Source organism: Crotalus tigris, unplaced genomic scaffold (assembly GCF_016545835.1).
Source record: "Crotalus tigris isolate CLP2741 ecotype Arizona unplaced genomic scaffold, ASM1654583v1 scf7180000017741.1442986301:2390832, whole genome shotgun sequence".
NCBI classification, from domain to species: Eukaryota; Metazoa; Chordata; class Lepidosauria; order Squamata; family Viperidae; genus Crotalus; species Crotalus tigris.
In genome coordinates, this window is record NW_024096608.1 from 1,275,815 (window position 1) to 1,295,000 (window position 19,186).

Sequence of the window (19,186 nt, forward strand, 5' to 3'; positions counted from 1 at the left end):
AATCTTTTCCTATTTCATTAGGGTCTTTAGAGGTTGTATTTATCAGAATGTGTCGTGCCTTTGACTCTCAAAACAACACAGTATACTTCGATGGCAAATACGCTGGCCCAGATGTATTCAAATCATTAGGTAAGGCAATAAATGCTTCATTAGAATGTATTAATATTCTAAATGTGCTGCTTTTTGAAAACTATTTTTATCATAAACAAATATATTTTATAGAAATAACTCAAAAAAATAATAACCGTAAATACCCAGGGGCACCATTTAATTTCAGTGTTCTTTAACCTTATATGAGACTTAAGTATTATACAATGATACCCAGATGTTTAAATTGAAAAATCAAGGGTTTAAGCTAAAAAAATATACCAAGCAGAGTTTTAGTATACTAAGTACAAAAGTAGAAGCTGAAAGCACTTTTTATCTTCTGTTGCATTCTTTGGAAAAGACCCTGTTTGATTGTTTTATTTTGCAGGCTGTGAAGATTTCATTAGTTTTGTTTTTGAATTTGGAAAAAGTTTATGTTCTATGCACCTTACTGAAGACGAGATTGCATTATTCTCAGCTTTCGTTTTACTATCTGCAGGTAAGGTATCAATCCGAGGAAGTAATTTTGCTTTTTCAAATTCACCTTGAATATTTTCTGCTCCTGAGCCAAAAATTTTTGCTTTTCCTTCAGAGCAATGTATTTAATTCACTTCCAATAGTCTGCAGGTTTTGTTACTGAAAACCTGACGTCATCACTTAGCTTGGTAATCCTGAAAGTCAAGTAGATGTTTAGGAGAGGAATAACGTGGCATAGATGTGCTTTTGGTTATCTCCTGAAGAGGCCCAGCAGCTCTCTTCTCACACTGGTTGGACTTTAAAGCCTTCTGACTGACCCCCAAACTTCAGGGAAAACGTGAACCATTTCTTGAAAGAAACAAGAACAGGATGGAGAACCATCAAATGTTCTTCAACCTCTCTTGCTTTCCACCAAGGGATGGAAGATGGCAGGTCATCTGAGACTGAAGCGCTATCAGGAGAGTTGGATTGCTCGGTTTATGGTAGTGGAGTTAACCCAAGACTTCAACCCAATGAATAAAATGTCTGCAAATTGTAATTGAAAAGAACCACCTGAATTGCCCCCCCTCCTTCCACTTTTTCCCCTTTTTAGATCGATCGTGGCTTCAGGAAAAGGTAAAAATAGAAAAGCTCCAGCAAAAAATTCAGTTTGCGCTTCAACATGTACTGCAGAAAAACCATCGAGAAGATGGAATATTAACAAAGGTAATGAATCTACCACAATCTTTTGCCCTTTAAAGTCTATTTAACTAACTAGACCAGCCGTACAACTTTCAACTGAATTAACATCCTCTTTTACGGAATATTTTGTGATGCTTGTTTAAAATGTGATGGAGGAAATTGCAGTGATTATCTAATAAACCTGAATAATAAAGGTGAGCCAATTATGAGAAATTGCTCCAGAGAACATAGATAATGTATTTCTTTCTTCTCAAGTTGCTTTAGATGCTGAACTAGAGTCAGAGGCTTTGAATCTCAGGCTTAGCAATGGATCGGGTATCAACTCTTTAGAAATTGGGCATCATTTATGTGGAAATTTTAATGTTAGGGAGATATTTCTTAAAATTGTATGAAGAATGATTCTTCCTCTTGGGAGGAATTCAACTTTCTTTATATCCTTTTTGACATTGCGACCAGAAGAAGAGATCCCCGTGGATAAGGCCACTATTGCTAGATGAGCATTATGGGTCCCCTGCTCACCTATAGCCCATAATACTTCTGAAAGATAACATTTGATTAGAGGGGAAGGACCACTCCTCTTTGTCCCTCAGCTTTTCTAACACCTGTTGCTTTGCAGGCCCTAAAAATGGAAATAGGGAACAAATAGAATAAATGAAAGATGAGCAGCCAGTTAAAGGGGTTGTATCTCACAGCACTTACAACTTTTAAATATTTTAGTCATTTAAAACATTGGCAAAGCAGCCCATCTTAACACCAAATTCTGGGCAACTTATAAGGAAGCAGTCTTCTCAGCCAGAACAGCAGCAAATTATAAAAGCAAAAAGAGAAAGGCCTAGTGCCACCAACACAGCTGCTTGATGCAACCCCTGGGGTTCTCCTTCCACCATGACCTCACCCCATCCTCCTCAGGGAGGCTTAAAGGCTTTTAGGACTGCTCCCTTGAAGCCACCCACCCACCCACCCTGGAAAATAATAGCCAAATCCTTCACTAATGGCATCTATTTTGCCTCTCCCCTCACAGCTAATATGCAAAGTGTCTACCTTAAGAGCCCTGTGTGGACGACATACAGAAAAGCTCATGGCGTTCAGAGCAATATACCCAGACATTGTACGACTTCATTTCCCTCCTTTGTACAAGGAGTTGTTCACTTCAGAATTTGAGCCGACGGTGCAGATGGAAGGGTAACGGGGTCTTCTCGAGCCTTCTAGAAGGGACAGACATTCAAGCAGAAAGATAGCAAGAGAGAAAGAGATTAAACGAAACCGAGACACTTTCGTGGCCCTGCTTAAGATGTAGGGAGCCAGCACACTGCACATCTTCCGGGCAAAGGCGCCAGGCGAAGGAGGGGAAAAACGAAGCAAGGGCCGAAGTTGCTCGTCTTCTTGGTCCAGTTGCTGCGATGCTCACCCAGAGGGACCCTTTTTTCCTGTCTGGACTTCTCAGTCTTCAGCCTCTGTTTACACAGAAGGAGGGTTTCCCTCTGTCCTTGTAACTCACTGCCCACAGAGACGCTCACCGAACAAGGTCCGAACCGAATCTCCAGCTTGACTCCGGTGACTGGTGTGCATCACAGAGGCTCCACATCATCAGTTTTGCACAACCTTGCTCATGGTTTCATGAAGGACGATGTCTTTTCACCGTACCGTGATTGCCGCCAGGCGGAATGGCATGAAAAGAGTCCATAGCAATAGCATTATAATCTATTACAGGGTAAATGGGCATGAAGTCAATATATAGCAAAAGAGATGATATTGTTTATATATTGTTTTAATTAATATAAAAATGTAGTTAACTGGTATAACTTTTATTGTTGAATTGATAAGGCACTTTCATTTTGCACCTTTTTTTCTTTTTAAATTATATGCTGGCGTGTTCAATGTTTGTGCTGCATGTACACCAGAAACCCAAGTTTAAGGGAGGGCTGGAAGGGAGAGGAGGAGGACACTGCAAAGGGGGTTGTGCTGCTATTTACCACGTTTCCTTTGGCAGAGAGGCTGGCCCAGGTCATGAGATACCCTTCCGTGGTCTTGTGTAAGGGGGCAGGGAGGGGAGTCAAGCTTCTAAACTGTTCTCTGGTTCTTAAAACTATGATTTTATTGGAGAAGCAAGAAAAAAGAAAAAAATCCCTATTTTTAAACCAGATTGCTGACAATGGGGATTGAAAAAAAAAGAGCTATGTTTAGTTACTTAACAAAACATGTTGGTTTTCAGTAACATCTTTTTAAAATCAGCCCATTTCCTGGGGTGAGTAAATATGGATTCCGACAACCAAATTTAGACACTTGTGTTTTGGAAATATTGGTCCTAATACTTTTGTTTACATTTTGTGTGTGTTTGTATATGTGTATGTGTGTGGAGAGAGAGAAAAACAGATTCAATGTATTAAGACAGATAGGGTACATACAATTTTTTTTTCTCGTGGATAGTCTCCATGGGCTTAAATCTTGTATTCAGTGCATGGAAACCCAACTTTTTTTGCTGAAACGGCTGGAGGCTTGTTAAAAAACCTGCTCTTACACGTGGCTAATTCCTTTGTAAACTAAGAAGTGCTACTTGCACCCATGCTTCCCAATTCGTTCCAAACAGAAGCTCCCACAGAGGGGGGCGGGGAGCTTGGATCACACAGTTGCCACCGCCATCTTGGTATCTCGGTCAGTCCGCTATTTTGAAATCCAAAACAATCTGAATTCATGCTCTGCTTACCACGTGCTACACTTTAGCCACCTACACCTAGAATCAGGAGCAAGAAGCTCTATATTAAGAATTATTTATATCCTGGCCGATGAAATCTACCTGAGCAATCCTATTCAAATGCAAAATCTGATCTAAAAGGCGGTGATACAAGTTGGACTCCAGTTCTCCTTTTGACATTCCATTTGCTCCTTCAGCCACTTCAAAATCTTGGAGAGGGTCCCCTCAAACTGACCAGAAGTTCCAGTTGGAATCCTGGTCTTCACAGCTGTGTTTAGAGCCAGTGACCAAGGCTGCAATCCTGTGCCCTTTGATCTATTGGGAAGCCCCACTGAGTACATGAGGCTCTTTGGTTGAGTTCTTGAATCACCCGTATTTAAAGAAACCAACTACACAATCTTTAATTCTCGCCTATTTCTCTTTCCTGCCTCTTGAAATACAGTCTGTATTATCAGTGAATCTTAACTCACATTTATCAGAGTAAGTATTTTTAATTTGTTGACTACTAATCGTTCTGAGGGCCATTTTGAATTCTGATTCCAGTTATCTTTTTGGTGGTAAAAATGCCATCAAGAATGAAAGTGATTGAGACCTTTATTCACGGATAGTGGTAATGTCAGCCAGAATTGCAAGCTACTCTTCTTTAAAAAAATAGGTTAAAAATATAGCAAGCTTCAGCATCCCAATGATCTGAATATAAAGCCTTTGTAGGGATGTGTCTCCTCGTCTCAACCTCTTTATCCTTGACCTAGAGATGACTTTACTAGGTAGCTAAAACTTTTGAGAAGAATATTTTCATTCTTTGCTTTATCAAGCCTTCTGTAGGATCATGTATGTCCACAAACCATAGTAGAGTTTGTTCATGTCCTGTCATGTCTATGAAAAAAAAATTGAGTTTTCCTAGCATGAGGACTTTTTCCAGAGAGTTAAGTCTTCAAATAATGTGTCCAAAATAGGATAATTTAAGGTTAGTCTTTTGTGCCATGAGTGAGAATTCTAGGTTGACTTGTGGGATGATACATTTTTTTTTTAAAAAAAAAAATCTTAGCTGTTGATGCTCTTCTCAGGAGCCTTCTCCAGCTCCTAAGTTCAAAAGCATCAATCTTCCTCCTTCCCTGTTTCTTCAAAGTCCAACTTTGACTTCCCTAGAGAATCACAGGGAATTAATTCCCTGTCTTGCTCTGTTCTGATCATTTCCTTTTAGTTAATAGCAAATTATATTTTGATAACGATAAAATGATGCTGATAATCCTCTTATGAAAGATGCCACAAGTAATCAGTAATATGTACTTTGAATGTCAGAGGGGAAACCTATTGGCAAAAACATAAACTCCAGAAATAAGTTTTAACATCCAAAGTTGGCTAGCCTAATATACTTGTTGGATAACAAACTCCAGGTAGGATTCAACTATATAAAGTGTAGCATTCTCCGTGGTGGGATATATCAAAACTTCACAATATACCTGCAGGTGAACTCCAGAAAACTGGAAGTTAAAATTAATTTGGGTTTCCATTCCCCTATCCTATTTTGGTGGACCTATTGCACTATTTTAAAAGAAGGCATCTATCCTGGGCCTTGACGGCACAATTCTGTCTCAGTCGTGTTTATATTGTTTAGAATTATGAACTGACATGATATGTGACATTCTTTTAAATTTGGTTGTCTTTTTAGGGAGCTTTTCATTGTCATAAGGTTATCAAGGTCTGTGTGTGTGTACCCTTTACGTGTGGGGTATATGCGTGTGTGGTTGTTGTTAGGCCATTAAGTGTCCATGGAATAAAGAAAAATGTGTTGAAGATATGTAAGTCAAAAATAGAAGGTGGAAAAAATATTCTATATAAAGCCTTGTCTGGACCACTTAGAGAGACTTCTATTTTTTTAACCCTTCTATAAATATTTGGTGGCACTTGAACTATTCCTGCAATAAAATGTGATTTGTGTAAAGGTAGAAACAAACAAAAAAGATTTTGTAATGTGAAAAAAAAATGAAAGAAAGCAATGTAATTTTTCTAAAAAAGAAAAACAAAAAACAAACCAACTTTGTATTATTTTTGTGGATGGAATTTGTCTACTTGTCTTTGGAAAAAAGCATTTGATTTCATTGAATGTGCCATAGCAGAGGCGCGTGGGTGGTGGGTTTTTTTCGTTATGTCGTAGGTGAAAGGAAGTGATTTTGTGTTTCCGACATTCCGTAAAGCGTGAGGCCATCGCAAAATAATTCTTTTTAAAAATGTATTCGCAAGCTTCGGTCTTTGTTGCTTTTTTTGCACATGTGTTTCATTTCTCTCTAGTGCAATATGGGCGTAGAGCACTTGCGGGTTTTACTCAGGGAAAATTACATATTTGTTATACAGGGTTTTACGTTGTCGTTTTTTGTGGTTGTTTGGGGTGGGGTGGGGGTCGAGGGGTGTTTTTTCTTTTGCTAAGGAATGTCGATTGAATCACCTGTTGTCAAAGAGGCAGCCAGATAATAATCCTAACGCCACTGCCAAAACCCCGAATCCTCTCTCGTTCCAGCCCTTGCCACTGACCACCACTTCCCCTGACCGCTCTTTGTGCGAATTGGAAAAAGAGAAAAAAAGGGTATATAAGCACCTTATGATTGACTTTACTGTGAATGACAATCCATCTTGTGATCGGTAATAGACGCCCAAGAAGTTAGAAGTTTTGGTTAAAGCTCAGGGACCTTTCAAACTCTTCAACAGGGAAACCAGAGTTATGGGTCAAAACGCTTTTGAGAAACGTAGGGCTCTTCTTATATTGAGGAGCTAATCAGGACAGAGCTACATTTGTCCCTGTGGAATCTCTGGATTCTCAACTTTCGGCTACTTAACCCTGTTAAAGTTCCATACTAAACCAACAGTAGAGGCTTTACAGCAAGGGTGTTCAACTTTGGCCCCTTTAAGGCTTGTGGACTTCAATTCCCAGAGTTCCCATTCATGGCTGGCTGGGGAATTCTGGGAGTTGAAGTCCACAAGTCCTTCCAAGGTTGGACACCCCTGGCTTACAGTATAAGTTAACACTGACCCATAATGCATATCAAACAATCACTCTTTTATCTTTTTTAACAACAACAACAAATATCATTGAATCCTGAATATTTCTAGATACTATTTTGTGCTTTTCCAAATAAAGAAACTTTGAGGGAATGTGGCAAGATTTTTCAAGGCTACTTTTACCCTACATTATATATATATATACATACATACATACATACATACATACATACACACAAGGGATGAGTGAAGGAGGATTGGAGAGATCACCAGTCCAGATAGATTTCCTTAGGTGCCAAATATAATTTCATCTGTAACCTTATGCAAAATCAACCTCTCGTGCAACTTGGTTTAGATTTTTAATTTATTTATTTATTGTTCCAGGTTTGCCATTCGGTGCAACCTGCAGAGTCTGGCGGTATTCAGCAGCATTAAACATAAAGGAAAAAAGCAGTGTTTATTATATTGAAGTTATTAATTAAACTGTCTGCTGGGAGGAGGCCAAAATGATTAGATGGTTGTAGCTGCCATGTTTGGTTTTTAATTCCTTCCCTGCAGAAACCTCTGACTTATTTATTTAAATAGATTATTACAACCTTTAAAAAACTATTTCAAACTCCTCAATGATCCGTGAGCAGTATTTCTCAACCTCAGCAACATTAAAAAAGGTAGACTTCAATTCCCAGATATCCCAAGCATGGGGAATTCTGGGAGTTGAAGTCCACACCTCTGAAAGTTGCTGAAGTCAAGAAGCACCGTATTTAGAGGAATATACTGCTCAATAGTGAGGTGAGAGGTTTTCATTTAATTAAAAAGACTGCCCAAATTATTTTAAACAGCCCATAGTAACGGTCCTCTAAGTAATTCCAGAATTGACATTAATTGTCTTGCCACTCGTAGTGCCAATTGTTTGCCAAAACTTTTGAAGGAGGGAGGCTGAAACAGAAATGAGGAGTTCCCTTGAGACATGGATTATTTGTCTTTTTTCCATGTTTCTTAACAGGAGGATTTCTAAAGGGAAAGAATTAGGAATTTGTTGAACAGGCCAAAGAAAAGCGAATCGCATCTCAAATACGTGACTGGATTCCTCTGACTCCGATCACACCCATCCTAGCAATTATGGTTCCCCCCCCCCACTGAATTGCTCAACGTGGCCAATCGCCACAGCTCAAAAGCATTAATTTACTGTGATGGTTGTGTTCGGATTTAGGTTCTCAGAGATCAGCCATGACTGGGAGAGTCATCTTCCTCCCTTTTCTTTTCTGATTGATTCCTTAGCAAGTCACGAGATTTTGGAGCAAGAATTGATTTTGAGAAACTCAACAGTTTCCCATCGAGCAGACATGTTGCATCTTAAGGGTCTAAAGGGATTGGGGCATCTTAGAGCAAGAGTGGGCAACCATGACAACTTTAAGACCTGTGGACTCCAACTCCCAGGATTCCTGAGCCAGCATGGTTGCCCAACGCTCTCCTAGAGATTTCAATGCAATAAAATTAAATAAGGAAGGAAAGCTAGACAATGTATCTGAAGTTGGATTGGTAGATCTTTCTCCCAGTTTGGGTTATCCATAGTCATGTGAACCACCATGAGGATTATTCCATGTCCTTGTACCAGGATTAGCCTGCACCCTTTCCTAAGGATTGACTTCTTAAATCATCTATGCACAGATCTTGGGAGTGCCAGGGACACAGTTTTCATCCAAAGGGACCAAGGATTAGAAGGGGTTTCTGTGATCCATGAAGATCAAAGAGAGGGCAAAGGGGCAATGAATATGGAGATCAGAGGTCAGTTCTGCCAGAAAAATCTCCTGGAAACTTGGCAACGTGATGGGTTACTTAATCAATGAGGACACAGCTGCAGATCCCACAGCATCTCAGGCACTTTCATTCAAGATCCCCCATGATTGCCTTAGACCGGGGTTCCTCAACAATTTTCACCCTTGTGGACTTCAGTTCCCAGAATTTGACTGGGGAATGCTGGGAGTTGGAGTCTACCATTTTCAAAGGGGATAAGGTTGAAAAACACTGCTTTAGATACATCTATGACCTTATTGAGTTAGCATAAAACATGGAGTAGAGCTATCTGTGTTAGGAGTTGTTGGGGTTTTTTTACCAGATATTTTTTTTTATCATTTTCAGAAAAGCAAGCATAAATACAACCTCACCTGTATGTTTGGCAAGAAAAGCATGTTAAGCTATTGGGCAGCCAAAGCCAGAAATTTCCCAGGTTGGGTTAGAGTATCCTTTGATTCAAATCCATTTTAAACCATCATAATTTGTGAATAACTGTGTGACCAATTTAAAATTCATTATATAACTATGGGTGGTTGCGTTTTTTTTAAAAAAATAACTATTTACAAAATCATTCCAAGTCCTGTAATTAGTCATTTGTTTATTAATGAATGATGTCCTAATAACTTGAGGATATAGAACAGAATAACAGAGTTGGAAGGGACCTTGGAGGTCTTCTAGTCCAACCCCCTGCTCAGGCAGGAAACCTTATACCATTTCAGTCAAATGGTTGTCCAGTCTCTTCTTAAAAACCTGCAGCATTGGAGCACCTGCAATATCTACGTGACTATATCCTCAAAAGTTATTGGGACATCCTTAGTTTTCATCATTTATTTTACTCTTGTTTGGCTTGTGATCACCCATTCTAATGCCAACTCATCGAGGAATATGGGCATATCATGTTTATAGGTGGGCATTAGCTAAGTCCTGCAGTTGCTTTAATAAAATTAGATACCAGAAGCTCTAGAAATAAAATAAGCTGTAACCTATCATTACTTTATATCAATAAATAAATCCACCGATTGGATTTTTATGGGTAGCAGGGCGTAATCTTAACTCTTCAGAGCAATAAACCGACTGAATCCAAAAATGAAATCCTCAGCTCCTGTGCATTTTGAATCTCCAAGTGAAGAATTGTTATTTACATTCAGATTTTAGAGTCTATCGTTAGGGTACGTATTTAATTACTCTTAGAAGTTCATCTCGTTGATTTTGAAATTCAGAATATATCCCTCTTTCACCCCTCCCTCAGCGTTACGCCTCATTATTGAAGATGCATAAATGCACAGGATCCTACAATCATGTGTTATCCTCTCAAAATGCAGAAAATTCATAAGCAATATCGTGAATTTTATTTCACAAACCACAGAGGTACTGTATATATATATTTTCCTAATTCCAAAATTTTCTATTTTGACGCGACAAAAAAATTTGTAAGAAAAAGACAAAAAACCTCCAGTGGTCCCTCTTTTGATGACTATAGGACATTAGCTGGCTGCTTCTCTCTGTGTAAATCGTACTGTCTGCCTGCTCCTTTTTTGTGGAGATGCGTTTTTTGTATGGATGTTTGAGCCCACGGGAGGCTTCAAGCGATGAAGTATTTTTCCCACTTGGAATATATTTAACGTATTTAACAAACCCCAGACAAGGCTTTTTTTAAAAAAAAAAAACATGTAAGAAGAATTGCAGTGGTAGGTGGTTTATTTGCAAATTGTTTTCCGTGCGGTCCATTTTATGGCACCTTTAACAATATTCTTATTTCCAAAGTACACAATAAAGGTTAAAAAAAAATACTCTAGCCATAACTGAATGTCAAGCAATAAAACAATGATTTTTGTGCATAGATTTAAAGACATACCAATTGTAGACATCTGCATGTAAATGCAAAATCTCTTGTTTACTGCTTTCTTAAACTTGATCAACCAACTCCTTATTTTGCTACTAATTTAAGGACTTGTAATGGCCTGTATACATTTTCTCTAGCTTGGTTTGTTATGTCATTCTTTGTGTCTCAGCTTCTGAGTCCTACTTAACTGTTCCGTGTGGTTCTGCTCACCTCCCGTATGGTTATAACTACTTTGCGTTCATTCTCTATAGATAAAAAGATATACTATTTAAAAAAGAAAAGCCTACGCAGTGCAAATATTTATCTGTTTATCAAATACCACATTATTCTGTATAATATCTGTTTTACTATATACTCTATTTTAGAAATAGATGTTTAGAACTAGCGTCTGTTCTTTTGTGTTTTTTGGATGTGTGGTGCTAGAGAAGTTAATTTGACAAAAAACACCCCTTCCCCTGTTTTATTCCTAGGCAATACCACACTTGATCTCGTACAAATATTTCATGGAATATTTATGTGTGTGTGTGTGTGTGTGTGTGTGTGTAGGTGCGTATAGACCTTATACACACCTACACATGTGCCCAATGAATTACCTGCATCAGAGTATTAATTGGGATCGTGGTTTTCTCTTCAAATATATAATATAATTCTATAAAGTTGTCTCTCGTATATTTAATCAGGAGGAACTTAACTCCTTGGTATATTTGATATCCAATATGGTGTTTCCTCTCTTCTTTTTACCTGCCTAATTACGTTCTTGCAATGCCAGGGATTCACCATCATTTGGGCTGATTTTTTTTTTTTTTTTTGCCAATCTTTTGAAAACAGCTGTTCAAAACATCTGGGTTTAATTCGAAATTGCCCTGCTCTGAAATACTCACAGGACTAAAAGAAGCAGATTTGGAGAACTGCAAAGCTCTAATGATATAATTAGAGAGTCCTGGAATCAATAGGTGACCCATAGGACAACTTTAGTTTTAAAAATATTGTCCAGAAAAACCCAGCTGAACTTGCAGTTCCAGAATCTGGTGGGCCAATTTTAATTACATCCTTAAAATCTAAAGTAGGGGTGTCCATCCTTGGCAACTTAAAGACCTGTGGACTTTAACCCCCAGAATTCCCCAGCCAGCATGGGGAAGTTATGGCCTGAGTGATACCAAGAGTCCATGTTGAACCAGAACATGGACTTAGTCCTCCAATAAAATCTAGATGTCTAAGACTTCTTGTGCATTGAGCTAGAACTTACCAGCACAAGCACATTTGGAGTGTCTGGGTAGGCTTTCTCAGTGAGTGAGAATATTACCATCCTTGGTGGGGCAGGGTCTCCTAGTTAAAACGTGTCCACCATGGTCTCAAACTGCTACTGGAATCCAGAGCTTCCAAGCCAAACAGTGAATAACCGCCCTACACCTTTTTATGAGCTATTCTCTGTAAACCCAATAAGGAATGCCCCATGAATATTGCACTAAGGGCACTTACTAGACCTTCAAACTTGTGAAAACCTGAACCTCATACATCCTCTGTGGGACTCCTAGCTCAGTGCTCCTCAAGACCCTTGACCCAAATTCAATTTCTGGCAATTCTGTGGAAGTGGGCAGGCATTTTCTTGTTGACCACACTGAAAGGTTTTGTCATTACCTTCTTTAATTTCCTTAAAAACATCTCTGTCTGGCCACCGCTCTGAACCTCCCTGGTGGACTCTTGTCCAAATTTATCTATTAATTGCATTAACATGGCTGCCCACCTCACCCAAAGTAACTCTAGATGATGGACAAAGACCATCAGATCTTTCTCCCTAGAGCTTCCAAGCCCCTGTAAGTTTGATTGAGTGCAACTGCTTCCTGAATCAATGAATGTTTCCTCCCAAGGAAATAAGTGCAGATTCTCCACCTCATTTATTCAAGAAAAAGTTTCACTGAACTTACCATGAGTAAGTTGTGAGTAGATCTGCATAGAAGGACACTGTAAGCATGATTACCTGATAAACCAACACATGCTGAGCAAAATGAACAAATACTATAAAGCTGCTGATCAATTCCTTTCTGTTCCTGTCCTGGGCATTCACCCATCCATTCACCAATGTGTGTTTACTGTAAGTCTAGATAAGGGTAATGCAAAATGGAAAATGCAAATCTAGGTTCTCCACGGCATTGCAAGTGACAGGTCTAATTCTGAACAAAAGCTGGCACTGGAATTCACCACCACCACCTGAGATTGGCAGTATAAAAAAAAAAAAATAGGACCAGTATTCTTTTAGCAATAATGGATATCAAATATCTAAAATGTGGAATACATTTTGAAATATTTATTATGACTCTTTTATGGACTATTAACTGGTTATAAAATCTTTAACAAACATTTTTGAGGAATTTAAGAAGCTGTTTGTTTACCACTCTTTTTGATAACAGAGGATAGTGACTCTTAAAGTCCCAGCTCCATGCACTGCTTCTGTTTTTGATTTAATACACCAGTCATTATTCTGGGGTGAAAAAAAAAATCAAAATGTATCTGCACCCTGGCTACATTTTAATAAGCTTACGTACATTTACTTCATCCATAATAGTTGATCAGGTTTTCTTAAACATATAATCTTCTTTAAAAGATGCAAGTCCATTATTACAGTTCATTCCCTTATCGGTCCAGGTCACTTTTTAATCAGAGATCCTCTTACTTGTGTAATCCATGTTTCACATCCTTTATACCAATCCCTAATTGTTTGGGCTTCATTGTTTTATAAATTATGCAAGTCTGTGCAAGTAATGTTTCTCATAGTGTCTGAGAAATAATAAATGCTGATTATAAATATGTATTGGTCTGAGAATTAAGCACATATACATCACCAACCTCACTGAGAGAAATGCTCAGTCTTTTGTAAATACCTACAAATTGACATGAATCTGTACTGGACATGCAAAAACATGTGGTCTTTTGTGTACAGTATATATAAGTCCATTTTTCTAGTTATAAAAAAGTATAAGCCATTGAGATGAATATTAAAAGTAATATTGTAATAAAATACTAATGGTCTTTGCCCTGTTATGACCTAATTTTTTTCACTGCAATCAGATTTTCTTTAGAATTCACTCCTACACCTGACAGCTTAGGCGCAAGCAGTTTTATCCTAATCCTGAATAAAGTATTTTGACTCATTTTGTAAATACAATTGTAAAAAATAAGAGATTTAATGTTGTCTTTTAAATACTCTGATTTTCATTCTAATATGAATGTTGTTATATTGTACTTAGAACCTGTACCTTTAATATTACATTACCTTTATTAAGTGCATTGAACACATCAATTTTAGATGTGCTTTATGTACTGGTTTCCTGTAATAAAACTTCAGCTTCTAATGGGAATCTTTGTCCTCTTCTTTTTTTTCCTGTGTGTCTTAGTGGATTTTCCTAAGGGTTCGAGCAAAGTCCCCACTGACAGAATGGTACAGTGATTCTGGACTGAATGGTGATAAAAAAAATGGAAATGAGGTTTTGATGGGGGGGGGGGGTTTCCAAACAAGTTCCACCACCAGAACCTGATTGGTGGTGTGTGTGTGTGGGGGGGGGGGGTTCAGAAGAAATGAAGGGCAGAAGAAAAGAAGAACAGAGTTGGAAGGGATCTTGGAGGTCTTCTAGTCCAACCCCCTGTTCAGGCAGGAGACCCTGTACCATTTCAGCCAATCCTCAATGCCTAAAACTTTGCCTTTTTGGTTCTGAGGTTTCCCAAGTTGAACGTGCTTGAGAATCAGGTTCTGGTCTATTTCCACCCAGGTAGCTCATGGGGCAATTTAATGCTCAGCCCAGTCTGAACTGCAAGGTTGTCCTTAGGAAAACTGGAGGAAAAACTAAGTATACATTTCGTGTGTCAATTCAGACACTTTTATTTACAACTGATTTACAGTTCAATCGCCAGGGAGTTCGAGAGACCACTTTGGGAGTAGAGGGGGAATCAGGTGAGTTTTATCATTGGCACAGATTCCTGGTCAGTGTTTTTCAACCTTGGCAACTTTGAAAATGGGTGGACTTCAACTGCCAAAATATCCCAGCCAGCAAAGCAAAGCAAAGCAAAGCTGGCTGGCTGGGGAATTCTGGGAATTGAAGTCCACCCATTTTCAAAGTTGCCAAGGTTGAGACAGTCCAGGTGACTTCTAGCAGGATGCTATTTATTGCTATTGCAATCTGATTTTCTTGCTATTTCGAAGGTGCTAATGCCAAAGATTCAGATTTATTCCTAAATCTGCAAGCCCATATTTATTGATCCGCGTGGAAGAAAAACCCACGTTATTTGCTTCCCATTCGAAACGATTGCTGAAAAGGGGCGGACATTCCGCCCCACGCAAGACGGCGTCAAGTTTCTCTGTACACGTCGTTCCTCTGATTGGTCAGTTTGCTTCCCGGGCGGGGATCCGCGGCGAGGTCCACTCCGTGGATTGGTCATTCCGGGAGCTTGGGCGGGGCTTGCTGACACTTGCCACCAGGACGGGTAGACGCAAGGCAAGTGGCGGCGGGCCAGGCTCAAGATGGCGGTTCCCGGTTGGATGACACTGCGCTGGTAAGTGGGACCGCGGGGCTCCGTCGAGGGCCGCCGGGGGCCTTTGCGGGTTGTGGTGGGAGGGAGCAGGACCGTGCCCTGACATGCCTTGTGGACCCAGACCCCCTGAGCTGCGCGGGGACGGGGAGGAAAGCGAGCCTCTGGGCATGTACAGAGTGCTCCCTCCTTTAGCCCCAGCTTTAGCCCCTCCTTTAGCCCCAGCTCTAGAGAGCCACAGAAGCTGGAAACGGATCGTGCCCGAAGGGAAGGACACCTTTTTTAAATAAATATATTTTGTGTCAACACCATTAAATGCATTTTTGGGGGAGGGGGACGTAAACCCTCATCTCCCCTCCCCCCCAAAAAACCCGCCTTCCCCTATGGTCAGACTATACTTCCCATCCTCCCCGGTAATTGATGAATTACCCCCCTTGTTTTTTTTAATACAGCCCTATTCCAAGACATACATTGTATCTAAAAATAATTTTATTTATTGATATCTTCTTTATTTTGGAGTGGGGCAGTCTAAAAAATGGGATATCAGATCAATCCAGGATCATTGGCTGACCTCTCCTGCCAGTCAAAAATTCACCCTTCTTATTTTGACTAAATTTGACTAAACTAAATTTCATTTTTGATGTGTGATGTTGTGCCCACAGTAAAAAAAAAATGACAATAAAGCTTATCTTATCTTGACGTACTTTTGATGCTGTTAAATTTTTTATAAATGTGACTGTTTTCTTTTTCCTTCCACCCTAGGGACACCCCGCCTCAGAATGGTCATGATGTGTATTTCTCGCGAGATCTTTATGAGAAATACTCTCTGGCTCCAACCCTCTCCGAACTAATGTCATTATCAGAAAGGTATTAGTCCAGTGATTCTCAACCTTTCTAATGCCGTGATCCCATAATACAGTTCCCCATGTTGTGGTGACCCCCAAGTGGGTGTGGCCACCAATAAGAGGGAGTAGGACAGCTAGGGAAAAGGGAAAAAAATGGCGGACAGCATGGTTTGGTGACCCCCGTGAAATGGTCATTTGACCCCAAATGGGGTCCCGACCCACAGGTTGAGAACCACTGTATTAGTCCATGCTTAATGCTTTCCTAAATCATCTCCTCCAGGTGTTTGTTCCTCTTTTCCAAGATCTTTTCTCCCTTGAATTAAGGAGGGCTTTAAATAAGACCCCAGCTGGTGATGCAGTGGGAAAGAGGCAGCAAAGGCCAACTTTGGCTTTCATTCTGGGGAGGGGGGGGCTTGGACTTCCCCCCCCCCAGCTGCTGACCTCTCCTGATGGGCCGCTTCCCCCTTCTCCATCAAAGGCGCTAATTTAAGCTGCTCAAGTTACTTGACTCTTCTGCTTGCTGAGCCTGGCTAGCATCTCCTTCGGAGAACGGCTTAATTAAATTTGCCAGTTTGTACCAGGCGGATGGACACGTTCCCTCATTCCGAGAGACGGCCTGGTGGTGTTATTAAGAGCTGTAGAGACGATGCTGCCGAGACCTTTCCTGGGACGCAATTCAAGATTTTCTTTTTGACTAGGTCAGCATTAAGGCTTCACTTAGTTCATCCCAAATGTGCCCGTGACTTTATCATGGGTTTGGCCGAGTCGAAACGCAGAGCGAGCCCGTTGCACATTGAGGGCTGGAGCTTGTGGGACCAGTCATGACTCCTCAGGAAGTGTGCAGGATGCACAGAATCACAAAGCGAATTCTTTGCAATTACAGCGGCTTTAGAAGATTCACACACTCACAAACCCACACACTCAGAGCATCCCATCAGATGTCAAGATATGCTGAAAAGAGTTTGAAGAATGATGGGAAGTGGTTTGGGCTGCTGGAAGAAAAGGACTTTTTAATGTTACTTGTACCTGCTCCTCAACGGCCGTAGGGTCATCCCTGTTTCCTGCCAGCCGTTTGTACTGAACTCAAATGTTCTTGTCTGAGGGCAGGAATACATCACGATGTAGGCGAGATTTCAAAGGTAAATAAAAGGGAGTTAAGAAGATTGTCCAAACCAGTGGTTCACATCTGTAACTAAAACATCAGCCCGTGCATTTTTCCTTCTAAGTAAATGCCGTCTTTAAGGTTGGGGGAGTGAATCCGAAGATGCCTTGCCTGTTTTGGCCAGAATGAAAAAGAAAAATCAGTGTCAGAACTATGTACAAGTAGTCATCAAAGTTCATTTAGTGGCCGTTCAAAGAACAACGGCGCTAAAAAAGTGACTTGTGACAATTTTTCACACTTACAACAATTGCAGCATCCCTATGGACATGGGATCAAAATCCAGACGCTTGGCAACTGGCTCACATTTATGACCTTATGACAAGCAAAGTCAGTGGGGAAGCCAGGTTCACTTAACCGTGTTACTAATTTAACCTGCAGTGTTTCACTTAACGGTGGCAAGAAAGGTTATAAAATGTGGCGAAATCACTTAACAAATGTCTCGCTTAGCAATGGAAATTTTGGGCTCATTTGTGGTTGTAAGTCGGGGACTCTCTGTAATAACTGTGTGCAACTTGCTCCTGGTTGGACGGGAATTGAGATGGCTTGCCTACAGCCGAAGGTGGCTCTGTCTGTTTCAGGCACTCGGAGAAGAAAGTGGCTGTGTCAAGCTCGGGACCCAAAAAGAAGCAGCAGCCTGGCCAACGGACTAGAGTGAAAGCCGAGCCTCTTGTGGCCCCCCCTCCCCAGGAGCCCAGGGTCCCCTACCCTTATGTTTCCAGCCTGTCTGAGAAAGAGCAAAGAAGATACTTATTTCTTTTGTCTGAATATTTAAATGCCGACCCAAACCTCTTGCACTGGTCTCAGCAAAGGAATTACACACAGTATCTGGTAAGTGCTTCGTATCTTTTTTCCTTTTTTTCTAGTCTGTTATGGAGATAGTGTAATAGCAAATGTCTAAGAGAATTGGGACTGAAAAATTACCACCATTGCATGTTTTACAGCAAATGAAAGAATTTGTCAGCAAAGAAGTTGCAGAATTCTTGAAATTCGCCCAGAACGCTGCTAGAAACTGTTCTAAAGATTACAGTGACATCTCTGAAGACGCATTGATTTACACCAAGGTAATATTAAAAGATGGCTGTGCTACCTTTTCCAGGAATAGAGGAGCCCTCTGCTTCTAAAATAATGGTAAATTGTTGGGTTTTTCATAGATCGGTTAATTTAAAGAAAACGGAAAAGAAATGTGTTCTATGCAGAAGCTGCTTCATGATGGAGAAATATAAACATTTCAAGACACGTTTAAAAAATAGTCTTTTTTCTCTTTTCTTGAGGATTTTCTGAGCGCTCGTATGGGTTATGTGAAGAATTACCCTGAGTGGTATTCTCTCCATGAAGTGACCAGCCTCATGGGCGGACGATTTAATAGAGAATTGACCCTCAAGTTTGAGAAAAGTCTTCTTGCCTTGGTGAGCTCCCTGGGAAATGCACCTACCTTAGTATCTTCTTGAGGGATACAAATAATTTACACTTAAGCGACTGTTCTAAGTTATGGTGGGACCCCCCCCCCCCAAAAAAGCCACTTAGTAAGTCCAACACATACATCTTGCAGTCATGCGATCGCATTTGGCAAGTGGTTTAATCTTTAAAATTTTTGACGTTTTTTGCCAGTTTCTGGCGTTAAACTTGCAGTTTTGGGAGGGGGAATGCCATTGGGTAAAATGGATTTGCCTAATAGACGCAGCTTTTGCCATGTTCGCTTTATGACCTCTGCAAAAAATGTACATTTGGGTCTGGTCATGTGGTGACTCACTTAATGTCTTATAACCGTAATTCCAGACTCAATTACAGTCATAGGTTGAGGACTACCTGTTCTGTAGAAATCCGTAAGACCATAAGATGACAGTAAAAAACACTCAAAGAGCCACTTGGACCCGTTTCCCATCAAAAACAAAACACTGGGAGCTGCAAAACCCTTTTGATATCTAAAAGGAAGACAACATTGCATATATCCTTTTTTACCTTACATATATATATATAGGAAGTTTTTCAGACAGATGTCTAATTGATTACACCTTGACATTTTTTAACTGCTATACTGCAGTTTTACTTTTTACAATCTCTTTTGCCTTGCAGCCCCCAACTAGGGG

General features: G+C 40.1%; 2 protein-coding genes across 3 annotated transcripts in view; both read left to right on the forward strand.

Moving 5' to 3' along the window:
- The window catches only part of RORA (RAR related orphan receptor A), a 48,391-nt gene extending 34,464 nt beyond the window's left edge, over positions 1-13,927 (forward strand). For both annotated transcript variants that reach the window (XM_039340093.1, XM_039340094.1), the window contains exons 7-10: positions 22-129; positions 476-586; positions 1,157-1,269; positions 2,267-13,927. In XM_039340093.1, the coding sequence (XP_039196027.1) occupies positions 22-129; positions 476-586; positions 1,157-1,269; positions 2,267-2,431 (497 nt within the window). In that variant the 3' untranslated portion in view covers positions 2,432-13,927. The remainder of the gene's footprint in view (positions 1-21; positions 130-475; positions 587-1,156; positions 1,270-2,266) is intronic.
- A 1,098-nt stretch (positions 13,928-15,025) lies between these two features.
- The window catches only part of ICE2 (interactor of little elongation complex ELL subunit 2), a 16,754-nt gene continuing 12,593 nt past the window's right edge, over positions 15,026-19,186 (forward strand). Inside the window, exons 1-5 of the mRNA XM_039340092.1 lie at positions 15,026-15,116; positions 15,855-15,959; positions 17,678-17,927; positions 18,041-18,160; positions 18,371-18,505. Coding sequence (XP_039196026.1) covers positions 15,085-15,116; positions 15,855-15,959; positions 17,678-17,927; positions 18,041-18,160; positions 18,371-18,505 — 642 coding nt within the window. The 5' untranslated portion in view covers positions 15,026-15,084. The remainder of the gene's footprint in view (positions 15,117-15,854; positions 15,960-17,677; positions 17,928-18,040; positions 18,161-18,370; positions 18,506-19,186) is intronic.